At 38.0% G+C, this 21,397-nt stretch overlaps 1 protein-coding gene across 1 annotated transcript in view; it reads right to left on the bottom strand.

Moving 5' to 3' along the window:
• Positions 1–691: 691 nt before the first annotated feature.
• Positions 692–21,397, bottom strand: part of LOC110093945 (kinesin-like protein KIN-7E, chloroplastic) — a 70,878-nt gene continuing 50,172 nt past the window's right edge. The window contains exons 11-13 of the mRNA XM_020819014.2: positions 14,371–14,553; positions 13,249–13,419; positions 692–979 (exon numbers count right to left, since the gene is read on the bottom strand). Of these exons, the coding sequence (XP_020674673.2) occupies positions 707–979; positions 13,249–13,419; positions 14,371–14,553 (627 nt within the window). The 3' untranslated portion in view covers positions 692–706. The remainder of the gene's footprint in view (positions 980–13,248; positions 13,420–14,370; positions 14,554–21,397) is intronic.

The following is a 21,397-nucleotide window of genomic DNA, read 5'->3' as shown; positions in this document are numbered from 1 at the left end:
TGGGGAGTGTTAGTTTGTAATTTTTCGGAATCCAGGAAAAACACCCGCAAAAACGGTGGGGAAAAATGAAAATTTCTTTGATTGAAAACACTCCACACTTCAAGTAACTTGAATAGTCAAAAGACTTACAAAGTTTCCGACGGATACCAATTTGCTCTCATTCGAGAAGAAGAAGCTTTCTCCCAAGGCCCTAGAGAAGAAGAAGGCTAAAGACAGCGACCAAAACAAGATCCCCCAAAAAAGCAACCCTAACTCACTTTTAACTCTCACATAACCCCTAAAATTCCCTATTAACGCGGCTAGGGAAAACACCTCATTCGTGTCCTCTTCAATTTGGTGAGTCCCCGTTTGGTCCCCACCGACTCCTGGTTTCACCTTCGGCTATCCGCCCAGGCAGGGCGGGTTCTCCGCCTGCAGTAATGTTCGAAAACCTGCCGGCCCTTTTTGGGCCGGTGTTGCTATGGACCGGACTGGTCCATCAAAACGCTTCTTAGGAAATTGAAACATATGATGGGCTATCACTGTTAGAGTTAACGAACAAGCACAAACATTCGGACAATGTCGTGGATTAGATAAGACACTAAATGTACGAACTAAAGTAGTGCCCAAACCCATTAACATGAAACATATTAGTCCAAAAATTAATTATTTTATCAATACAAGACGTAAATGGACATTACATGAAAAATAAGTTCCCTTACTGAATTCAGTCATCAATGCCAAAAAGTAATAAACTAAAGGGGTGTCTCACCGGGGGAGGCTGCCGTCCTTTAGCTGTTGCACTCAACAGATCGCCTGCTGGGGTCTTTTCAGGGAAATAATTAAGTAAAGAAATATCATCACTCTTCCGGCTAATAGAATTTCTTCGTGCATCCGTTAAATCAGAAGAAATCTTCTGCTGTGAAACTCGTAATGGTGACCCACTAGCCGAACTTTCACAATCAGCATTAGGTGAGAGTCCTTGAAGGTACTCAGGTTTCTGCATAAAATGTATTTATCTATAAAAACTATTCAAATGAATCAACAATATCATGAGTGTGACTGTGCAATTAACAGCTACATCCTGACAGGACACAAAAAACTGGCCATACCTTTAACAAATACCAACATTGAAACTAGATATTTCAGTAGTTGACAATGTTGATCATATTATGCAATACATATTTGTTATCCTACTGAGATTCAGTCATCAGGTCAAATAAACATCAAACCTATTATATGGAGAGCCATTAAAGCAGCCATCGAATTACATCCACGGAGGATGTTAAGGTTTGGAACAAAGACCAGCTAATTAGCCATTGATCATATATTTTTCTAAAAGGAAAATTAATCATCAGCAGAAAATGTAAAATAAGAAGCAATTGGAAAAAAAAATAGCTAGACAAAAAACGTAAAAACAAAATACAACAACAAGAACAACAACAAAGCAACAAAGGCTTAGCCATAAACCAGAATAAAACCGTAAGGGTCTTCCTTAGAAATGTCTAATTTTAATGACAGTATATTAGAGAATGATGACATATTTTTCTTAAAATTTTTTGCCCTTTGGCATATAGAAATTAATACTTTCTATCTACTAGCCCTCCTATGGTAGTAATGCTAACATTAGAGCTAGCAAAAAGATATTCACACTGATAACCCCAACATTAGAAAGATCAATAGAAGCAAAAATCTCTGGTAGATCTAGATCAATAGTCTTGTGAGTAGGTGCAATGCCAATTACTACCGTTGAACTAACATCCTAGGAATGCACTCAATGCAATCTTGGAACTAAACTTGATTAATAATAATCCTGTGTACAAACAAGATCAGAAAACAGAATTGCCACCATTGTGTTATAAGTTTGCTTTTAGTACTTAAATGTTCCCTAAGAGGTTTGCATAGGTTTGAGCATGCCTTGAAGTATCATGTTCTGATAAAAAAATTTGCATAGAATAAGATGAAGGAATAAATCCAAACTCTTAACTTCTCTCAAATACATTAGTGGAACAAATTTTAATACGCTTCTACAAGGGGGCAGTAACATCCATTTTCATTCGAATGCTAGTCGCATACAACCTAAAAAACAAAGCAATAGCAACCACCAAAAGTGATTTACCACAAATTGAGTGAAGAGAATATAGAAAGAATAAATTGAAGCAATGAATTTAGAGATGAGGAAAAGCAACCCATACTACAGTGTATGATACGCCCAGCCCAGCCCAACCAGCCGGCGCAACCCAGGCTAGACTAGCCATGTGGCATGGCGGAACTATTATTCATTAATGTAAGAAGGTGGAATTAAGAGGGGAGCTATTTAGGAAGGTTTTAATCTAAGAAAAGAAAGTTGATTTGAATTATGAAAGATTTTATAAAGCTAAAGAAGGTTGAAATGAATTTAGATTTGGAGGGAATTAGTGAGGATTACATTAGGGTTAATTGGATTTTTTACTTTCATTAGGAGATTGTGTTTGATGTAGATCTTTTTTGAAGTTATTCCCAGTATCAGCTAATGGTTTGTGGGAGAGATGATCTACCTCTCAAATAGTAGATCAATTGTATCTTCCATTATTGTTGGAGTACTAAAAAATTAGCCCCCATAATTGTGTTCCTGCAATTTCTTCTAATCTAATTGTTGTTTTTTCCCTTCCAAGTTACATCAAATTGGTATCAGAGCGAGATTTTGGAGAGATGGCAGCAAAGAGGTTGTAAGGCGAAGTGGAGCAAATCAAATTCGAGATGGAGGAGAAGTTCTCAACCATCGAAGGAATGTTTTCAGTCATGGAGAATTGAATGCAAAGCCAATTTTGAGTACTGGAGGAGATGATGAGAAAATTCATGAAGATGCAATACAAAACTCCACTAGCGGTTCTGATTTCTAACCCTAATAAAGTTTTGACTGGGATTCCCCTGACCGAATCTAAGAGAAAGGAGTTCGATGAGGAGAGTTTCTTTCATACACCGATAAGAGGAGAATTAGGATTTCCGAATAGGGAGACCACAAGGACAGAATTTTGTGGTGGTGGTGGTGGGGTGGAAGACCACCATGGGAGGCATTTTGGGCAAGGGCAGTGGGCGACCAGAAATTGAGGGGTCGAGCCAATCCATAGGGATCGGGTCATGCAGGAAGATGGAAGAAAGGTGGGGGTCCCACCCTTGATACATAGGGGAAAACCGTTGGAGGTAAAGGAAGTTAGACTGGAGATGCTAGAGTGAGGAAGTTGAAGATCTGGATATTTGAAGGAAAGGATGCCCATGGATGGGTGCATCAAGTGGAAAGGTATTTCGTGGTGAATAGGTTGAATGAGGAGGATAAGCTTATGACTGCAGGGCCATGTCTAAAGAGGAAAGCCCTACCTTAGTTCCAATGGAGGAAGGGGGTCAGATATTCGTTCTACTATTGGGAGGACTTTAAGGATTGCTCGTTAGGGCATTTCCGCATGAGAAATTCTTTGATCTGACTCAGGAGGGGATCATCATGGATTATAGGGAGAGATTTGAGTTTTTGTCAGGAAGATTGAGGGGAATTTCAGAGGTGATGTTGGAGAGAAATTTCATAAAGAGCCCAATGCCCAACATACAAGTAGACCTCCAATTGTTGAGGTCGAGGGGTTATGGGAGACGATGAAGCTAACCCAGAGGTGGAGGATCAGATACAGATGGAGAGGACCAGTAGAAGCAGAGTCACGGGAGACACCTATAGGAGTGCCTCGACTTCATTGGCACATAGGATGCAGCCATTTCAGCAGGAGGCACCGATGGAGAGAGTGCGGGAGTTCGCCTCGGGGCTAACTTCAAGTGCCTCACAAAGGCAGAGGTGCAAGAAAAAAAAAAAGCGAAGGGTTTGTGCTTTCAATGTCATGGAAAGTATGCGCAAGGCCATCGATGCAAGGACCACACACTCCAGGTTCTTACGATTTGTGATGATAAGACCAACAACGAGGAGTTGGTGAAGGAAGCAAAAACAGGAGGTGATCAACTTCACCTTGATGTGGCGAAAGTGTCCCTTAACTTAGTGGAGGGATTTATTCAAAATCACACCATGAAGGTGAGAGGACAGATCAGGGAGCGGCTAGTGATGGTTTTGGTGGATAGTGAGGCTACTTACAGCATCTTAATTCAGGTCATGGATCAATTGGAAATAAAGTTGGTGGATACGAGGATCTTTGGAGTCATGATGTGGACAGTGAAGGTGGAGAAGAGTATGGGATTTGCAGGGGTTGGGTGCTGACAATCCAAGGCCTACAAAATAATGGAGGATTTTCTTCTCATGGATTTGGAGAGCATTGATGTGATCTTAGGGATGAAGTGACTACAGATGATTGGGGAAATGAAGGTGGACTAAAAAGATTTGACTATGGAGATTCAGGTGGAGGGGAAGAGGGCGGTGTTACGAGGAGTTACCAATAGAACCACGGTTTCACTCAAAATCAAGGTCAATGCAATACAGAGATTAAGAAGGATGAGATTCAGAAAGATGAGACAGAGTGGCTCATCAGAGAGATACTTAAGGGAAAGATTACTAGGCCCAGTATGAGCCCCTTTTTCAGCCCATTTTTACCAATGAAAAAGAATGGCGGTTGGCAATTTTGAGTGAACTATAGGGCCCTAAATAACGAAACTGTGCTAGACGAGATTCCTATCCCCATGATTGATGAGAAGTTGGATGAACTGTTTGGGTGGTTATCTTCTCGAAGATTGACATAAAACTACCAAATCAAAATTATTTCGGGAGATGTGCACAAGATAACTTTCAAGACTCGGGTCACAAAGAGTTTTTAGTAACACCTTTCGGCCTTACCAACACTACATCCACTTTTCAGTCCCTCATTGATGCGAGCAAAAATTTCGGGGGATGGGGGACCCGAGGACCTCTGCCCACAATAAGTAGACCCGACTAAAAGAAAAGGACTCCTACGTAATAAAACGAACAAATTCTTACATTTCAAATAAAAGAAAGACTTACAAACAACGACTTAAAAACTTGAACTCTTACAAACTTGACTCTAATAAAAAGACACCCTAAACTTGCTTTGCTTAAAGACGAAGGATACAGGTGGGGTGTAAACTTGCAGAGAGACGAAAGAGATTAGAAGCCCGAGAAGAAAGGTGGAGAAGAACTTGCAAGTCTCCTCAAAGAGGTGGAAGAAGAAGGTGGACAAAGCTCACAAGCTCCTCCAAGAAAATCCCAAGGATTTCTTTTCCAAAAATTCATATATCTCTTTTTAAAACATTACAAAACCCCTCATATTTATAGGTATGAAAAGGGGAATACAAACAGCCACACTAATTGAATTCCCACAGGAATCCAAGCACCACACACCACGGAAAAGCCCCCAGCTTTTCACGGGAAACAGCCTAGCCATGGAACCGAAGAAGCAGCCACGGGAACCAAAGAGACCGCACAGGACCGAGGCGCCAAAAGCCACGGGAAGGCCCCCAGCTCGGAAAACCAGCAGCCCACCGCGGCAACCAAGGAGCCAAGGCACGGAAACAACCAACCGTGGAAGCCAAGGAGCCAAGGCACGGAAAAACAAACAACCTTGGGATTCCAAAAGCCATTTTGGAATCCCAAGAGACAAACTTTAACTTAAGATAAAAACTAAATAAATTACATAATTAAGATAATTAATGAACTTAAAACTTAGCTAATAATGAGCTAACCTTTAGTTCAATAAATGAACTAAAAAACAGCTCATAAATGAGCTAAATTCCAGCTCAAAATTTATTGAGCTAGTAAACTCAAGGGAAGTCAAAACCAACTTATTTTGGGTTTGAGTTGCCCCCCCCCTTGCCTACATCACTCATGAACCAGTTTTTCAACCCTACCTCAAGATGTTTGACTTAGTATTTTTTGACAACATCCTGATCTACAGTCATATGGGTCATCTAGGATAGTACTGGAGACTTTGAGGGAGCACCAGCTATATGCCAACTTGAAGAAATATTCCTTTGCATAGAAACAGGTAGAGTACCTATTACATGTGGTGAGAAGAGAGCAAGGATAGCAACAGACCAGTCAAAGATTGAAGCTACAATGAATTGGTTTTTACCTAAGAACCTTATGAAGGAGGGTTCTTCAGTCTCACAGAGTACTACCGGAAGCTTGTGCGAGAGTATGATACGATAAGATGGCCGCTGACTGAGCAACTGAAGAAGAACAGTTTCAATTGGAGGGAAGCAGTAACATACACCTTCAAGCAGCTGATGAAAATCATGACCAGAGGAGTCTAAAGTTGATGGTGATTGTCTTAGCCATTCTAAAATGCAACCCTGGAGGAGTATGAAGTTGCTGTTGGAGTAGAGGATGGTGACTGAGGAGCATTAGATGTGGTTGTCCAAGTTACTTGGAAATGATTTTGAGATCCAGTACTACCCAAGATGCACTATTGAGGAAAACAGACGAACCACAGTAGACAACTCTATTAGGACCTATGGTCGTAGACTGGGAAACCCTGAGGCAGAAGAGCAGATAAGATGAGGGTCTAACGAAGATCAGAGCTAAGTTATTGCAACACACTGACAATCATCCCAGTTACACGCTAAGGAGGCCTCAACTACTACATCATAGGCAATTCATCTTACCGAAGACATTAGGGTACATTCCGAAGCTATTGTTGAAGATTCATGGCAGCACAGTTGGAGGACACTCTTGAGTTCAAAACTTACATTCGGTTGTCCGTAAAGTTATGCTGGGTTGGGATGCACTGAGATATAAAGGACTAGGTGGTGAGATATGATGTGTTCCAGCAACACAAGTACTTAGTTATCACACCAAGAGAATTATTACAGCCTCAATCTCTGTCAAAGAGGGTGTGGGAGGAGGTGACGATGGACTTCATCAAGGGCTTGCCACATTCAGAGAAATTTGTTATGATAATGATAGTAGAATGTCTGAGCAAGTATGCACACTTCATCAATTTGAAGAAACCTTACACCATAATCTCTATGGCTACAACTCTCATACAGGAGGTGGTGCACTTACATGAATTTCATAATCCATTTTGTCAGATAAAAACAAGGTGTTCCTTAGTCATTTTTGTTTATTTCATTTAAAGGGGACAATCTTAAAGAAGAGCACGACATACCATCCCCAAACAAATGGTCAGACGGAGGTGGTCAACAGAAGCATGGAGACCTATGTGCAATGCTTTGTATCAATACGCTGAAGAGTTGGACAAAGTGGATTGTTTGGGCCGAGTATTGGTAAAATACTTCATACTATTCAGCAGCGCAAAACAACCCCTTTCAGGATTCTCTATGGAAGAGATTCACCTCATTTGATATATTAAAGTCATAACACTACACCAGTATCAAGTGTAGATTAGTACTTAGAGGATAAGGATAGGATATTAGCAAAGCTCAAGAGACATCTGTTGAGAGCCCAGTAATCATGAAGAGGAAGGTTCATGACCATAATAGAGAAGAAATTTTTGAGCCAAGAGATATGGTTTACTTTAAGCTGAGAACCTACTGCTAGAAGACACTATCTAGGAGAAGTAATAAGAAATTGTCCCCAAGACATTGGCTTGGGGGTGGGGGGGGAGGGGGGGGGGGGGGGCTGTAATTAATATGCCCGGCCAGTCCATACAAGCTCAGCAGGCCGAACCAGCCATATGAGTGGGCGAAACTACGAGCAACAGGAGGCAGAAGTTCGTCCCAACTTGTGGGGTCCAGGGGAGCTATTATTCATTATAGCAACAGGAGGCAGAAGTTCGTCCCAACTTGTGGGGTCCAGGGGAGCTATTATTCATTATATAAGGAGGAATCAAAAGAGAATTGTTTATGAAGGTTTTAATTTAGGAAAAGAGAGTTGATTTGATTAGGAAAGATTTTATTTACGAAAAGAGGGCTAGTTTGAATTCAGATTTATGAGGGAAGTAGGAAGGATTATATTAGTGTTAAATGGGTTGTTTTACTTTCATTAGGGGATTGTGTTTGTTGTAGTTCTTTTTTAAAGTTATTCCTAGTGGATACTAGGGTTTGTGGGAGAGACGGTCTACCTCTAGAATAGTAGATCAATTGTATCTTTCATTATTATTAGAGGAGCAATAAAAAATCAGCCCCCATACTTATGTTTATGCAATTTCTTCTTATCAAATTAGCTATTTTGGCTTCCAAGTCGCATCAGTGTAATATGATGTTCCTCAAACAAATCAAAGTGAGATGCTCAACTTAGCATACACCCTAAGAACCTATCCACAGAATAATATCCTCGAGAAGAGTCTAGAAAAATCAATAACATATAGATTAAGAAAAATATGATTAGAATAAAAAAGCCTAACAAAGTAATTCTCGCCCAATCTTAAATTAACCGCGAATCTACATATTGGGGCATCCCTAAAAAAACTACACAAAATAGATGAAAGAAGAAGATACCAACTTAGAGATATCTTTATCTAAAAAATGAGGGATGACTTATGTAATGAGTTGGAATAGGAATTTGCTAAAAACATGAAAAATGGAGATAAGGGCTAATGTTGAAGATCAAAAATCCTATCCACCTAAACAACCTCAGCCAAAGAACAAAAAACAAAAGGTGAGGGTGATTTCACATTAGCCAAAATCTTAGCCACAAGGGCCACAATAGAAAAAGCATCGCATTATCGAAAATCATGAGTCAACGAAGAAGATGGCTAACCTACAATAGTGATTTACATAGTCTGAAAAAAAAATAATGGTTGACACATGTTAAATTGTAAAAGCTCAACATCAGCGACCTAGTGGACTACGACAAGCACTACCTATCCCTACAAGCATTATCTATCCCTGAGTGGAAGTGTGAGGATATTGCAATGGATTTTATTATGGGATTTCCCAAATCCAGATAAAGGCATGACAACATTTAGATGATTATTGACAAACTAATAAAATCATCTCACGTTTTGTCTATCAAGCAAACTAATTCAATAGAGAAATTGGCATGCTTGTATGTGAAAGAAATTGTCAGATTGCATGATATTCTAAAGATTATAGTTTCAGACAAAGATAATCTTCACTTCTAGGCTATAGAAAAGTATTCATGAAAGCTTGGGCACAAACCTAGACCTGTATAGCTTCTCATCCTCAGACTGTTGGTCAATCTAATAAAGGGAATATTCAGGTATTAGAAGACTCGTTAATATTCAAATATAGTGTTTCCACTTAAAACAATTCAAAGGCAAACATATTTACTCATTTACTCAGATTTTTGCGAGCAATAAAATTTGCTCTTTTCAAACACATAAAAGGCTATGGTGATGGCCGGCTCTAGAGCACTATTCAATTCCTTATTTAGGTGATGAATAAGGAAGGGCAGCCAATAGAGAATTCTAAATTTAAAGTCCAGCAATTATTAAAATCCTTGAATTAAATTATTGTCTAGGTGCCATGATAAGGCAAGACTTAAGTGGGATTGCAATAGGAATTAATAGTTGCTTTAAGTGGATAAGAAATTGGGGGAGATTTGAATTTGAAACTCCCAAAATAAAGAAGAGAGGGAAAAGGGGCAGCACCTTGGAGGGATTGATTGGGTTTCCCAATTGGCAAAGTTTTAATTATGGAAAGAAGGGAGAGGCGGCTAGCTTTAATTGGGAGAGAATTTGGGAGTTTTAATGATATTGCCAATCATAGAATATTAATTAGGAAAAAAGAAATCATGGCAAATATCTATTTGAATTTAAATTAGCATGATTGGAAAGCTTTCCCATTATAACACATTTTATTTAAGAAAAGGAAATTCAAATTCAAATAAATTCAAATCTGCATTTAAATGACTTTACTAATATGCAATGAGATAAATTAAGAAAGTAGTGATTGCTAGGTTGAAACAAAAAAGATACATAAATAAATCAAATACAACTAAAACCTCAAAAATAAAGTGGTCCAATCATGGCCGTAGATCTTCGGCTCCTTCTCTGATAAACTTTTCACAGTCGGATGTCCTCATCATTATATTATCTAATCAACAACAACATCAAGCCTTTGTCCCACTACGTGGGGTCGGCTACATGAATCCATTTTCGCCATTGTGCCCGGTTAAAAGTCAAATTCTCACTAAATCTAATAAAGAAAGATCATTTCTAATATTTTTCAACCAAGTCTTTTTAGGTCTACCTCTACTTTTTTAACATAAGTCAAATCTAATACCTCAACTTTCCTAATCGGGTCATCGGAAGGTCTCCATTTAATGTGACCAAACCATCTAAGGCGACTCTCTCTAATCTTATCTTCCACTGGAGCTACTCCAACCTTTCACGTATATGCTCATTTCGTATCCTATGTCTAAGGGTCAAGCCACTCATCCACCTAAGCATCCTCATCTCTGCAACACTTAGTATTATGCTTCTCTTTTAATGGCCAACATTCGGCTTTACAGGTCTCACCACCATCTTATAGAATTTTTCCTTAAGTTTGAGGGAGACTTTTCTATCGCACAATAAGCCCGATGCATTCCTCCACTTCAACCATCCAACTTGAATTCTGCTGATAATATCCCCATCAATTTCACCATCACTCTGAAATCGAATCTTCAAATTCTTCATCAGTAATTTCAACAAGTGGAGCAAAGGGAAGGAGGGGGTGGCGGCTAGGAAGAAGACAGAGATGAAGTGGCGTAGAAGATTGACCGCGAGCCCGGTCATTTCCTGCGGCTGACGGGTGATGTTTTGCCCTCACCTACGGACTTCAAAGTCTCTAAGAATTCTCACAATGACTCTTAAAACTCACCAAGAGATAAAGTGCAGGAAATTTTCTTTATCATAATCATCATCCCCTCCAAAGAGAAGGAGAGGCCTCTAAATAGCCAAAATACAATGATACGTCTAATGACAAAAGTGCCCCCTAGGGTCACATAAGTCTACTCCCTCAACTGAGGGTAAAATACGAAAAAGATACATAAATAAATCAAATACAACAAAAACCTCAAAAATAAAATAGTCCAATCATGGCCGTAGATCTTCGGCTCCTTCTTTGATAAACTTTTCATGGTCGGATGTCCTCATCATTATATTATCTAATCGAATCTTTAAATTCTTCATTAGTAATTTCAATAATCATTCATATGGCTCTTTCATTACGATTCACATTCCTAAGATACTCCTTAAGTTCTAATACCACTTTTGTCACGATCCAACCTGGAGACTCGAATTAATAAAGCGGAAACAGACTATCGGACAGTTGATTAAATTTTCAATTACTAACTAACTGCTTTCAATGCATAGCAAGAGCCACTACTACCTTAAAATTTTAAGATCAAATGTTATAAATACCTTTCTCTCGGAGTATTGCGTTTCTTTTCTTCTAGTCATTTTAAGTTAATCAAACAATACATGTAAATATTTTCAATGGGAAGAGGGAGTGGGAGTCATAAAAAACTCAGTGAGTAAATCATGCTTTTAAAATTACAGTAACACAAGGCCTTTTGAACAATATGCATGCTCATTTTCGAATATAAATTACTTCTATTTAATTTCGTTTCATCGTAATCATCACTATTATGCACATAACATATCTTTATCTTTTCCGTAAATAATACAACTGTCACAGGAGAGATTGTCTAAATTGTACCAACGAAAGTACTCTTTTTTCCATTTCATTTTTCTGTTTTCATAACCTTTTACATTTATGTGCACGGGTACATTGCGTCCCCAGCAAGTACCATAAGGAGATGTGCTCCATCATTCAACATGCACATACAAACATTCTTTTCTATTTCGTTTTCCTAGCGACTTCAAACGTCACCTTCAAATCGAGAGCTGAAACCGAAGAAATCAACGGGCTCGTTTTCATGTGTTTTGTCTTCCTTTGGCTAGGTAAGATCGAAATATTACATTTGATGTTGTTGTTATTGTCTATGAATAAACAAAACTATTCAAACGCTTATATTGAAGATCACTTAGTGCTTAGGAATTAAAATGGCATTGCTTCCATGTGTCGATTATTTTCTTATTTTGCCTTTTCTATTAATTACAAAATTCGTGTTACTGTTTCATTTTTCCTTATTTTAAAAATTGATAGGCTTTTTTTTTATTTTGCATAGAGATGCCATGGTAGATCATTAACAGACTGACTATTGCAAAACAACCCTTAAATTTTCTTGTTCTTCCATTATAAATTTCATAATCCATTTCAAAGGGAGCATTAGATGATCAGGGTTGCACTATACTAATTCTAGATATCAAATATGTCATTTCATGCAACTCCTATTACCAGAATACATTATAGTCCTCGCATCATCTCTCAATATGTAGCCTATGTGTAATAAAGAAAGTCCACTTGACAAATGAGTTTAGTTAATTTTCGTTATATTAAAAATCCTATGCTATGATGCACCGACACTTCTCCTCAAAGAGGCGTGCAGTGTCCGAACCGTGTCCGATACGACACTCGCCCGACACTCCTCCGACACATGTCAGACACGCTGAAAATGTGTCCGATTAAAAAAATATTAAATACAAATTGGACACGCGTGTCCAACACGCGTATCTCAAGTATTTTATGATTTTTTTAAATATAATTTCTTGTATTTGACAGGATTTAAACTAAATTTCTTATTTCCTATCCACAACATCAAGTCAACGTCCGCACTTAATACCCAATTATCGAACATTGTCATTTTCATTTCTTTTTGGCAGTGAAGGTATTTTCATCTCCTCTCTCGGTGACTGATAAACGACATCGACGCCCGACTCTCGACATCCTAATACTAATCATTTTAAGCACAATTTCTAGTTAAATGACTTATTATTTTCAAATTATTTTTAAAATTATACTTATTTAATTTTATACACTATTTTAAATATAAAAACTATAATACCGTGTCCGTGTCCTATATTTCAATAACTGACGTGTCCCGTGTCCGTGTCGTGTCGTATTCGTATCGCCGTGTCCGTGTCTGTGCATCCTAGATCCTATGCAAATTATATATATAAATATGGAAAAGCTAATTATATCTTTTAAATGCATTTAGTCCCAGCCTTGCATTGAACATGTTGTCAAGCATACAACGTTATTTCAGCTTTCCCTGCAATAAAAATTGCCAAACTCTCTAATTAAAAATAAACAACAGTGCATGATACCCAGTATTTTAGGCAGAATTCTAAATGCAACCCAATTCAAATATTAGTTTATAACTTTAAGAGTTTGACAAGAAATCAAAAGCAACCATCAACGATAACACTACTCCAAAAAAGCCATAAATTATTTTATAAAATGCAAATATATAATGCTGAAGTACAACATTTCGCTTCTAAACATTGTCTACAATCTTTCTAAAATTATAAATCTCACCTTCAATTTGAACCAACCAAGCATCCCACGCCTCCGATTCTTTTTCTCAAATTTTAGATTATCATCTAAACAATTGATACCAAATCGACCCTCTCCTGATAACTCTGAATCAATACTTCCAGCGTCATCATCAATAATGTATTCACGTTTACGATCAGGCAAATAAGCAAGCTGCATCAATATGAGCAAAAAAAACTGCCAGTGTAAATAATATGAGAAATGAGACATATAATTAAAACAATATATTAAATGCCTAAAAATATTGAAAAGAGTATATTCGAGGCAATCTACTCCAAATGACAGGACCATCTAACTCGCTGATCTAAAAATAAAATAGTAGAATTTTTTTCATAATTTCAGAAAATAAACTTTCAATTGTAACAAGCAATTGGTTTTCCAATGAAATTCGACAACACTTTCTTAAATATTTTTCTAAACTATTCAAGTCATTCTTAAATATTTTTCTAAACTATTCCTCAAATGGAAATGAAACATTTAACTTACATAAAGGTAGTTTCCAAAATTTTCCTTAACAACTAAATACAGAAAACCCATAAACTCTTCAACCAACAAAAATTATGATAAGGAAAAAAATTTGTTATGTTCCATGAGAGATGATAATACCATTTTTCATGTGTTTCATGTGAGATGGCAGCAAATAAACCAAAGAACGACTTCCCAACCTGTACCCAACCAATTAACTATATCCCTTCAATTAAGAACATCATTTATTGAACAATAAAAGAGAATTATCAATGCTACTGGATGAGAGGCTTCCAAGCCCTATATATATATATATATATATATATATATATATATATATATATGTATATATATATATATATATGTATATATATATATATATGTATATATATATATATATGTATGTATGCGCATTTACAAGGACCATAATTTGTTTAAGCTAGCCTCCATCCAAAAACTTCAAAACCAGTTGCAGTAGAAGAGATAATGAATTTATATGTATCATTTGAAGTTCATCTCAATCGACTGAGAAACACAAAATCCATGCAATCAAAACCATACTTCCAAGCAGAAGCTGAAAACGAAGGGGCAGGTTGAAAACGAGTGAAGTGAGCATTGTAGGAAGGTAAGAATTAGCACCTCATCTTCCCCAAAAGAGTGTCTTCGTCTATGTGCTCCCTTGTCGGCAACTTGAGAAGGCAATGAATTCTTTGTAGACACTAGTATCAACTTAGTTAGCCGTTGAATCCTACCCATTAAGGCAGCTTTTGCTTCCTCCTCCTCTTCAAGTCTAGATAGTAACTTTACTTGGCCCGCTTCCAACTTATAACATGCAAAATAAAAGAAAAGACATTTTTAAAAAATTTACAAAGGATAAAAAGCTAATTGCACGGTGCTCAAACAATTGCCAAAGAAACACAAAACGTTGAATCATTATCAAATACTAAATTATAATCTACAAATGTCTGATGACAAAAATTGGAGAAAGAAAAACGTATTCATCAATATACACAATCTGCAAAAACCAAGCTTTTTGCACTAGTACTGAGAGAATCAATTAGCATTTCCTGGCACAATTTGAACCAAGGAAATTTCTCAAGTAACAGGTGAATTTTTCAATAATTCCTCAATTTGCTTTAGAATGAAATAAATATTTAGTACTAAAATTGAAAGGAAGTCCTTCACCACTTAAATAATGAAGTCTAAAAAGAAAGATATAAAAAAGTTTGCCAGTAAGATTTGCCTTTTCAACTCAGCACAAATTAGGATCTTATGGATACAATAATACCAAAATGAAATACATCAAAAACTCAAATATCACCCGTTAAGATATAGGTTGAAGCTATAAGATATTATTCCCTTAAAAAATCTTCTCTAATTAAAATAAAGTTAAGAACGCCTTGAATCACAGTTAACTATAAGAACTCCTGAATCACATTTAACTGACAGTTCATAGAATATAGTAAACATTCAAAAATTCTTATAGGAAAAGTATAAATACATAAATAAAAAAAAAAGTATAGAAGTTCAAAACGTAACAACCCCCAAATAGAAAGAGATGGATAAAAAACTTCTCATTGGAATGTAAAACAAGAAGTTTTAGTATTACCAATTGCAAGGAAAGTGCACAATAGTTCCTATGAGGTTGAACTCAAGACGATATTCAGCAAAACAAGGGATGGTGCAAATTAAGCAAAGCAGTGCAAGGAACAGCTAAGAACCACACAGTAAGGTTTAAAATTGTAGTCAAATATTATGTTGTTTTCTTTTTATGCAATGAGGCGTAAACCTCAAGGCATTTCACGACATATACCCAAAATTAAAACATTAAATTAATTTAAAATACAAAAAATAAAGCATTTGAGCATAATTTTCCTTCTGACAAAATAATAAGCAATATCATAAAACTTCGAGGTCAATTTTCTCCTAATAAAATATTTGACAAGTATTCAAAAGTGTCAAGGTAACATTACAAAAAGTCATACAAGCACTCAATAATAAAAAAGAAATCTACTATAAATGATTAAACAAAAGAAAGAAGTCTAAAATAAATAAGTAATATGTCCTAAAATGAGAAAAGGATCAAAATGATCCTTTTAAGTTTTTATGAGGGGCCAAAATAGTCCACAACTCTTTTGAGTGACAAGTTTGGTCTCTCAACTCTTTGAAATGAAACCCTTTTGGTCCACCCGTTAATTTTTAACAGAAAATGCGGATGTCCCAAGCAAACCATGAAGATATAATTGGAAAAAATTATTGATACAGAACCTTCGTCTTTCACAAATGAATGCATTATATACAATAGTGACCGACGAAACCTTAGAACCCTCCAGGAGCATTAAAACCCCAATAACATCATATAGCGCCTTCAACCCCCAACGTCTCGCAAGGCACACGTTGACCACCATGTCCCGCAGCCATAGCAAGCGTCCATCAATCGAGAAGTGAGCATCGCATCAACCACCAAGTTTTGCAGCCCTAGCAAGCGTCCATCGATTGAGCAGTAAGTCTCGATCGCGTCAACCACCAGGTCCCACAGCCTAGCGAGCTTCATTCGATGACCAGTTATTGTTGATCGCATCTCGTAGCTATATGATCTTTATTAAATTTTTTATTCACTTGAGTGACTTGTATTACATCTAATTTTGATTATACTTTCCCACCGTAGACCTTTTCCATGGATTCACCATTGTTAACCTCACTTGCCATATCCATTTCTCCCGAGCAACGCAAAGTCGAATATTATCGAATAGATAACGAGAGGAATAATTTTTTTTAAACATGATATTGCAAATTGGATTATTTTATTTTCTTCGCATTTGATAACTTTTATAAATTTTAGAATAGGAATAAAGGTATCGAAGAGGCGAGAAATAAAAAAATTGGCAAAGTTTCGATAAGCTTTGTAGTAATGAACTTATTTTTAAGTTTCAACTTAAATTTAATGAAAGTGTCATGTATTACTTTTATCTGAGAAATCCTATAAATAAAATAATAACTGAGTGGATTGAAGATTCCAATTTCTCACAGTTATTCGATGGTTTAACTGAGATGAATGATATTAACAATAATGTAGAGGTAGAGATGGGTGATGGTGATGATTATGACAATGTTGATGATTACGATGATGTTGATGATTGGTTTAAGTGTGCAAAAACTCAACTAAAAGGAAAAAAATCATTGAAAATATTGAAAAAAATTCTACAAAAATTTTTAAAGAGAGAAAGTGTGATATTGATTGAGTAAACTCTGGTGATGACGTTAGTCTACATGATAGTGATGAAGACAAAATTTGGAAATGACCAGCTTTCAATCCAATGACAGATTCCTCTGCCAACCATTTTGAAATTGGCATGCTATTTTTAGATATGTTTGCTCAAGAAAAATGGAGTGTAGGCACGAATCCCACTTTGCAACCTTAAGATTCCATTCTCCTTATGGAAGATTATAATTAATCAGATTTCCTCTGAGAGTAGTATTAGGGTTTAGTTAGATCTTGGTTCTTATTTCTTATGAGTGCAAACCCTCATACTTATTTAACCCTTCTATTTCGTAGAAGAGAACTCTAGATTAAGGATGAAGCATTAGTTATTTTAGTCTCAGTTATGAAAAAAATGAAAGTAAACCAGATCAAGATCCCATTGTTCTGTCGTCCCGGATATACCGTAGGTTTCATGTTGACGAATATTTTCGCATCGACTCGACCCCAATCGAGCCCGACAAAGCTCGATCGCGCTCGATCAACTCAATTGATCATCGTCGAGGGAAAATTAATCCAAATTAAGCCTTAATTTAATTAAATTAAACCCAATTTAATTTAATTTAAATCAAATCAACCCAATCGAACCCCGTCGAGCGTTGTCGAGCCCAATTCGACATAATTTGGCGTCGACTCAAGCTTAATTTTGCAAAACTAACTTGATCGGACCCAAACCGACCCAAATCGATCCGAATCGAGTCCAATCCGGACTCAAATTCAACCCTAATTTCTCAATTTGGGCTGAATTTGATTTTCAAATCAAAGTTTGAGATGAAGGGCTCAGATTTCACATAGAATTCTGCCCTAAAATCCCTCATTTCACGCACGAGAGATCGGATCGGTCCATTCGAGCGGTAGGGTGATGCCGCTCTTGCTCTCCAAGAGCACGCAGAGAAGAAAGGGGGAGCATTCGGCTCCCCGTTTTCGTTTTGTCCGCTCCGAGCAAGAGAAAGAGGGAGACGGAGAGAGCCTCTCGGCTCTCTGCTTGTTCGCCCGTCCCAGACAGAGCACGGGAGGGAGAGGGGGAGCGATCGGCTCCCCCGTGGCTTCTTCGTTCGGTCCGTCCCGAAGAGAGCGAGAAGGAGAGGGAGAGCCAGTCAGCTCTACCGTTTGGTTCGCCCGCCCCAACCAGGCGGAAGGGAGAGCGGAAAAGGGCAAGAGCCGTTCGGCTCTTGCTTGCGTGCGTCCCGACCAGAGAAAAAGGGGTAGACGAAGGCCTCCTTGTGTTCACTCCTTGCATGCGGCTCTTCCAAAAGAAAGCAAAGTTTGTGGCTTCTCCCCCTTTCTCCTTCAACTACGGTGAGTCCGTGGCAATTTGGAGACTGTTGGAGTTTCCAAACAGCAAAGCAAGCCTTCAAAACCTCCCAAACAGTGGTTTGGAGGCTTGACAGCGCCTTGGGCAGCAAAGGAGTCTTCCGGAGCGACTTGGACAGCAGCCACGCAGCCTCCGGAGGCTTCCAAACAGTGAAAACTGTTGTTTGGAGCGTTTGGACAGCAAGCAACCACCTACGAGAGCATCTTAACAGCGAGAATTGCTGTCCGGAGCAGTTTGGACAGCAAATTCCTCCTCCGGAGCAGCTTGGACAGCGATGGCGACCTCCGGAAAGGCCTGGACAGCAGTCTTCCTCCTTGGGAAAACCTGGGACAGCAACTTGGAGCCTTCAAAGCACCTTGGACAGCAACCTAGGAGCTTGGACAGCGGCTTGGACATCCATTTGGAGCGCTAGGACAACCCGGGTGAGGTAAAATCCCAAAACTTAGTGAAACCTAGGGTCCCCCAAGGCCGTTGATGTGTGGTTGACGTCTCCAAACCATAGGTCCCTTAGAAAATTCATTGGTTTGCTTTCCCTAAACCTATGTGCGCTTCCCTCTCCGCAAAACAGCGGAAATCCGGTGATTTCCGTTTGTTTGCTCTCTTGTGAGAGCCAAAGAGGCATGCCATATGCGTAGGGTGGTCGGATTTGTATCCGACAACCTCTCAAATGCATGTAATAGCATTCATATTGTGTTCAAACCGTCGCCTATAACAAACCTAGGCTTCGTCGTCATAGCACCCAAATGTGAAAGCTATGCATTTGGCCAAATCAATTGCATGTTGCTTAGAATTTAGATTATGCCAAAATTGATCTAAATAAATAGTGTAGGTCTCTTTCTCTAAGGAGTGCATGCTTCTAAAATTATTGGAAGATTGCTAAGCATGTTTATTTAATTTGTAGGGAAAACTTGGGGTAGATGTGGGTTTCCGAAGACCCATAAGCCATCCCATATGTGCTCTTGAATTACATAAATATGTGTTGCATCTCTTAATTTTCATGGATAAGAATGATGTGAATGATCCTTTAGCATGCAAACAATCCAATCTTTGTGTCATGACAAAATTGATATAAACTTTGGAGAGTTTGTATGTAGGAATTTATAGTCTCTACAAGTTAGTGAATGTGAATGTGTTTGGTTGGAAACAGGACCACAATGTCTATGGCCAACCAAATTCGTGATTGATCTTTTCACTAAATTTAGAGCACACAAGTGACAATCATTATTGATTTATCTACACCATATTTAGGATTTGGAAATTAACCAAATGGGCTTATCTAACCTTGCAGTGGACTTGAGATATGACATGGGCCCTCAAAGGCCCATGAGCCCTCATACTCAAGTTTACCTAACTCCACTTGTGTGAGTTTCCAAATTCAATCATTGAATGAAATGATCAAAATCCTTAGAGATCGGAACCTCACATCAATGTTTTAATAAATCAAATCCTATCAAAACAGATCTTTAGGACCTTCCTAGAAAACCTTCAATCACCATTCATGACAAAATTGATTGGATTGTTCTTAGAAACTTTAGGTGTGTTTCCATGCCTTAACATGAGTCAAAATCGTGTTTCCTAGACCTCTTACTAGGAACACCAAACTTCCAAATTTCTAAATCATGCCCAAAAAGTGGTTTAGAAACCTCTCCTAAGACCATAGAAAATCAATTCTTCCCTCTCCTAATTGAGTCCAAAACTCAAAGGACGTAGGGAAATTCCTTTCATGCATGCATCTCCTCTTTCCATGAGTTCAAAATATTCATGGAGAGATGGGGAATCCCCTTTTGTGCATAATGCTTGGAGCATTCTCAAAGCTCCAAGTTTTAGATTGCATGAATCATTTGCAACTTGGAACTAAATCCCAAGTCCTTTCATCCCTTTTGTTGGAACATAAACCAATAAATATCCCCTTCAAGCATGATATGTTGGAGCACCCTCAAAGCTCTAAATTATTCTATCACATGAATCTTAAGGACTTTAGGACCAAATCCTAAGTTCAAATCTTTATTTGGTAAGACATAGGATTAACAAGATATTAATCTTCTTTCATGCATAACATTTAGAGCACTCTCAAAGCTCTAAGTGTTGGAGTGCATGAGTCATTTGAAACTTGGAACAAAATCCCAAGTTCTCCTATCTCCATTGTTGGCACATAAAACCAACAAATATCTTCTTATGCAAAATATCCTAAGGCTCCTCAAGCCTTTAAGCATTTCATTGCATGAGTCCTCTCACTTTAGGACCAAAATCCTAAGTCATTTCTTCGCTTGTTGATAACACAAAAGTAGCAAGTGAACCTCTCCCATTCAAGTCTCCTAATCATGTCAAAGTTGATTTAGGAATCCGTTCAAATCCCTAGGGTGCATCCTTCCCCTCTTCAAATGAGCCCAAAACATTCGAGGAAGGTGGGAAGCTCTCTTTCTATAACCCAAAGGTTATAGGAAAGATCTTCTCATTCTCCTAACCTAAATTAGGAGAGTGTACATCTTTCTTTGAATGTCAAATGTTCAAGGAACTTTCAAGAGTTTGCAACTCCAAAGTGCATCTCATTCTTCTCCATCCCTCCAACCCAAATTGGAGGAATGAATCCTTCTTCTTTGGACACCGAACGTTCAAAGGAACTCCTCCAATTTGCGACCTCTAGGTTACACGTTGGACCCTCTTTTCCTACAAGCCTAGATTGTAGGTTACCCTTAAATTCCTCTTCATTTGCCTAGCTTCAAATTAGGCAAATGAATTTGTCTCTTTGAACACTTCATTAGCCTAGCTTCAAATTAGGCAAATGAAATTATCCCCCTTTGAACACCAAATGTTCAAGGGCACTCATGAATGTGGAACCTCTAAGTTGCACATGATTTCCCTCTTTCTACAACCCAAACGTTGTAGGAAGACACACTCATTCTCCTAAAAAACACAAAATTAGGAGAATGTGTGCATCTCTTTTGGACACCAAATGTTCAAAGAATGTTCTTGAACTTGCAACCCATAAGTTGCATTTTCCTTTCTTTTTCCTACAAGTCAAGATTGTAGGAGAGCTTCCAAATCCATCTTCATGCTCTCAAAATCCAAGTTGGGAGAATGAGTTCCCCTCT

The sequence above is a fragment of the Dendrobium catenatum genome, unplaced genomic scaffold (assembly GCF_001605985.2).
Source record: "Dendrobium catenatum unplaced genomic scaffold, ASM160598v2 original_scaffold_68491, whole genome shotgun sequence".
NCBI lineage: Eukaryota > Viridiplantae > Streptophyta > Magnoliopsida > Asparagales > Orchidaceae > Dendrobium > Dendrobium catenatum.
This window is presented reverse-complemented; position numbering and strand designations above follow the sequence as displayed.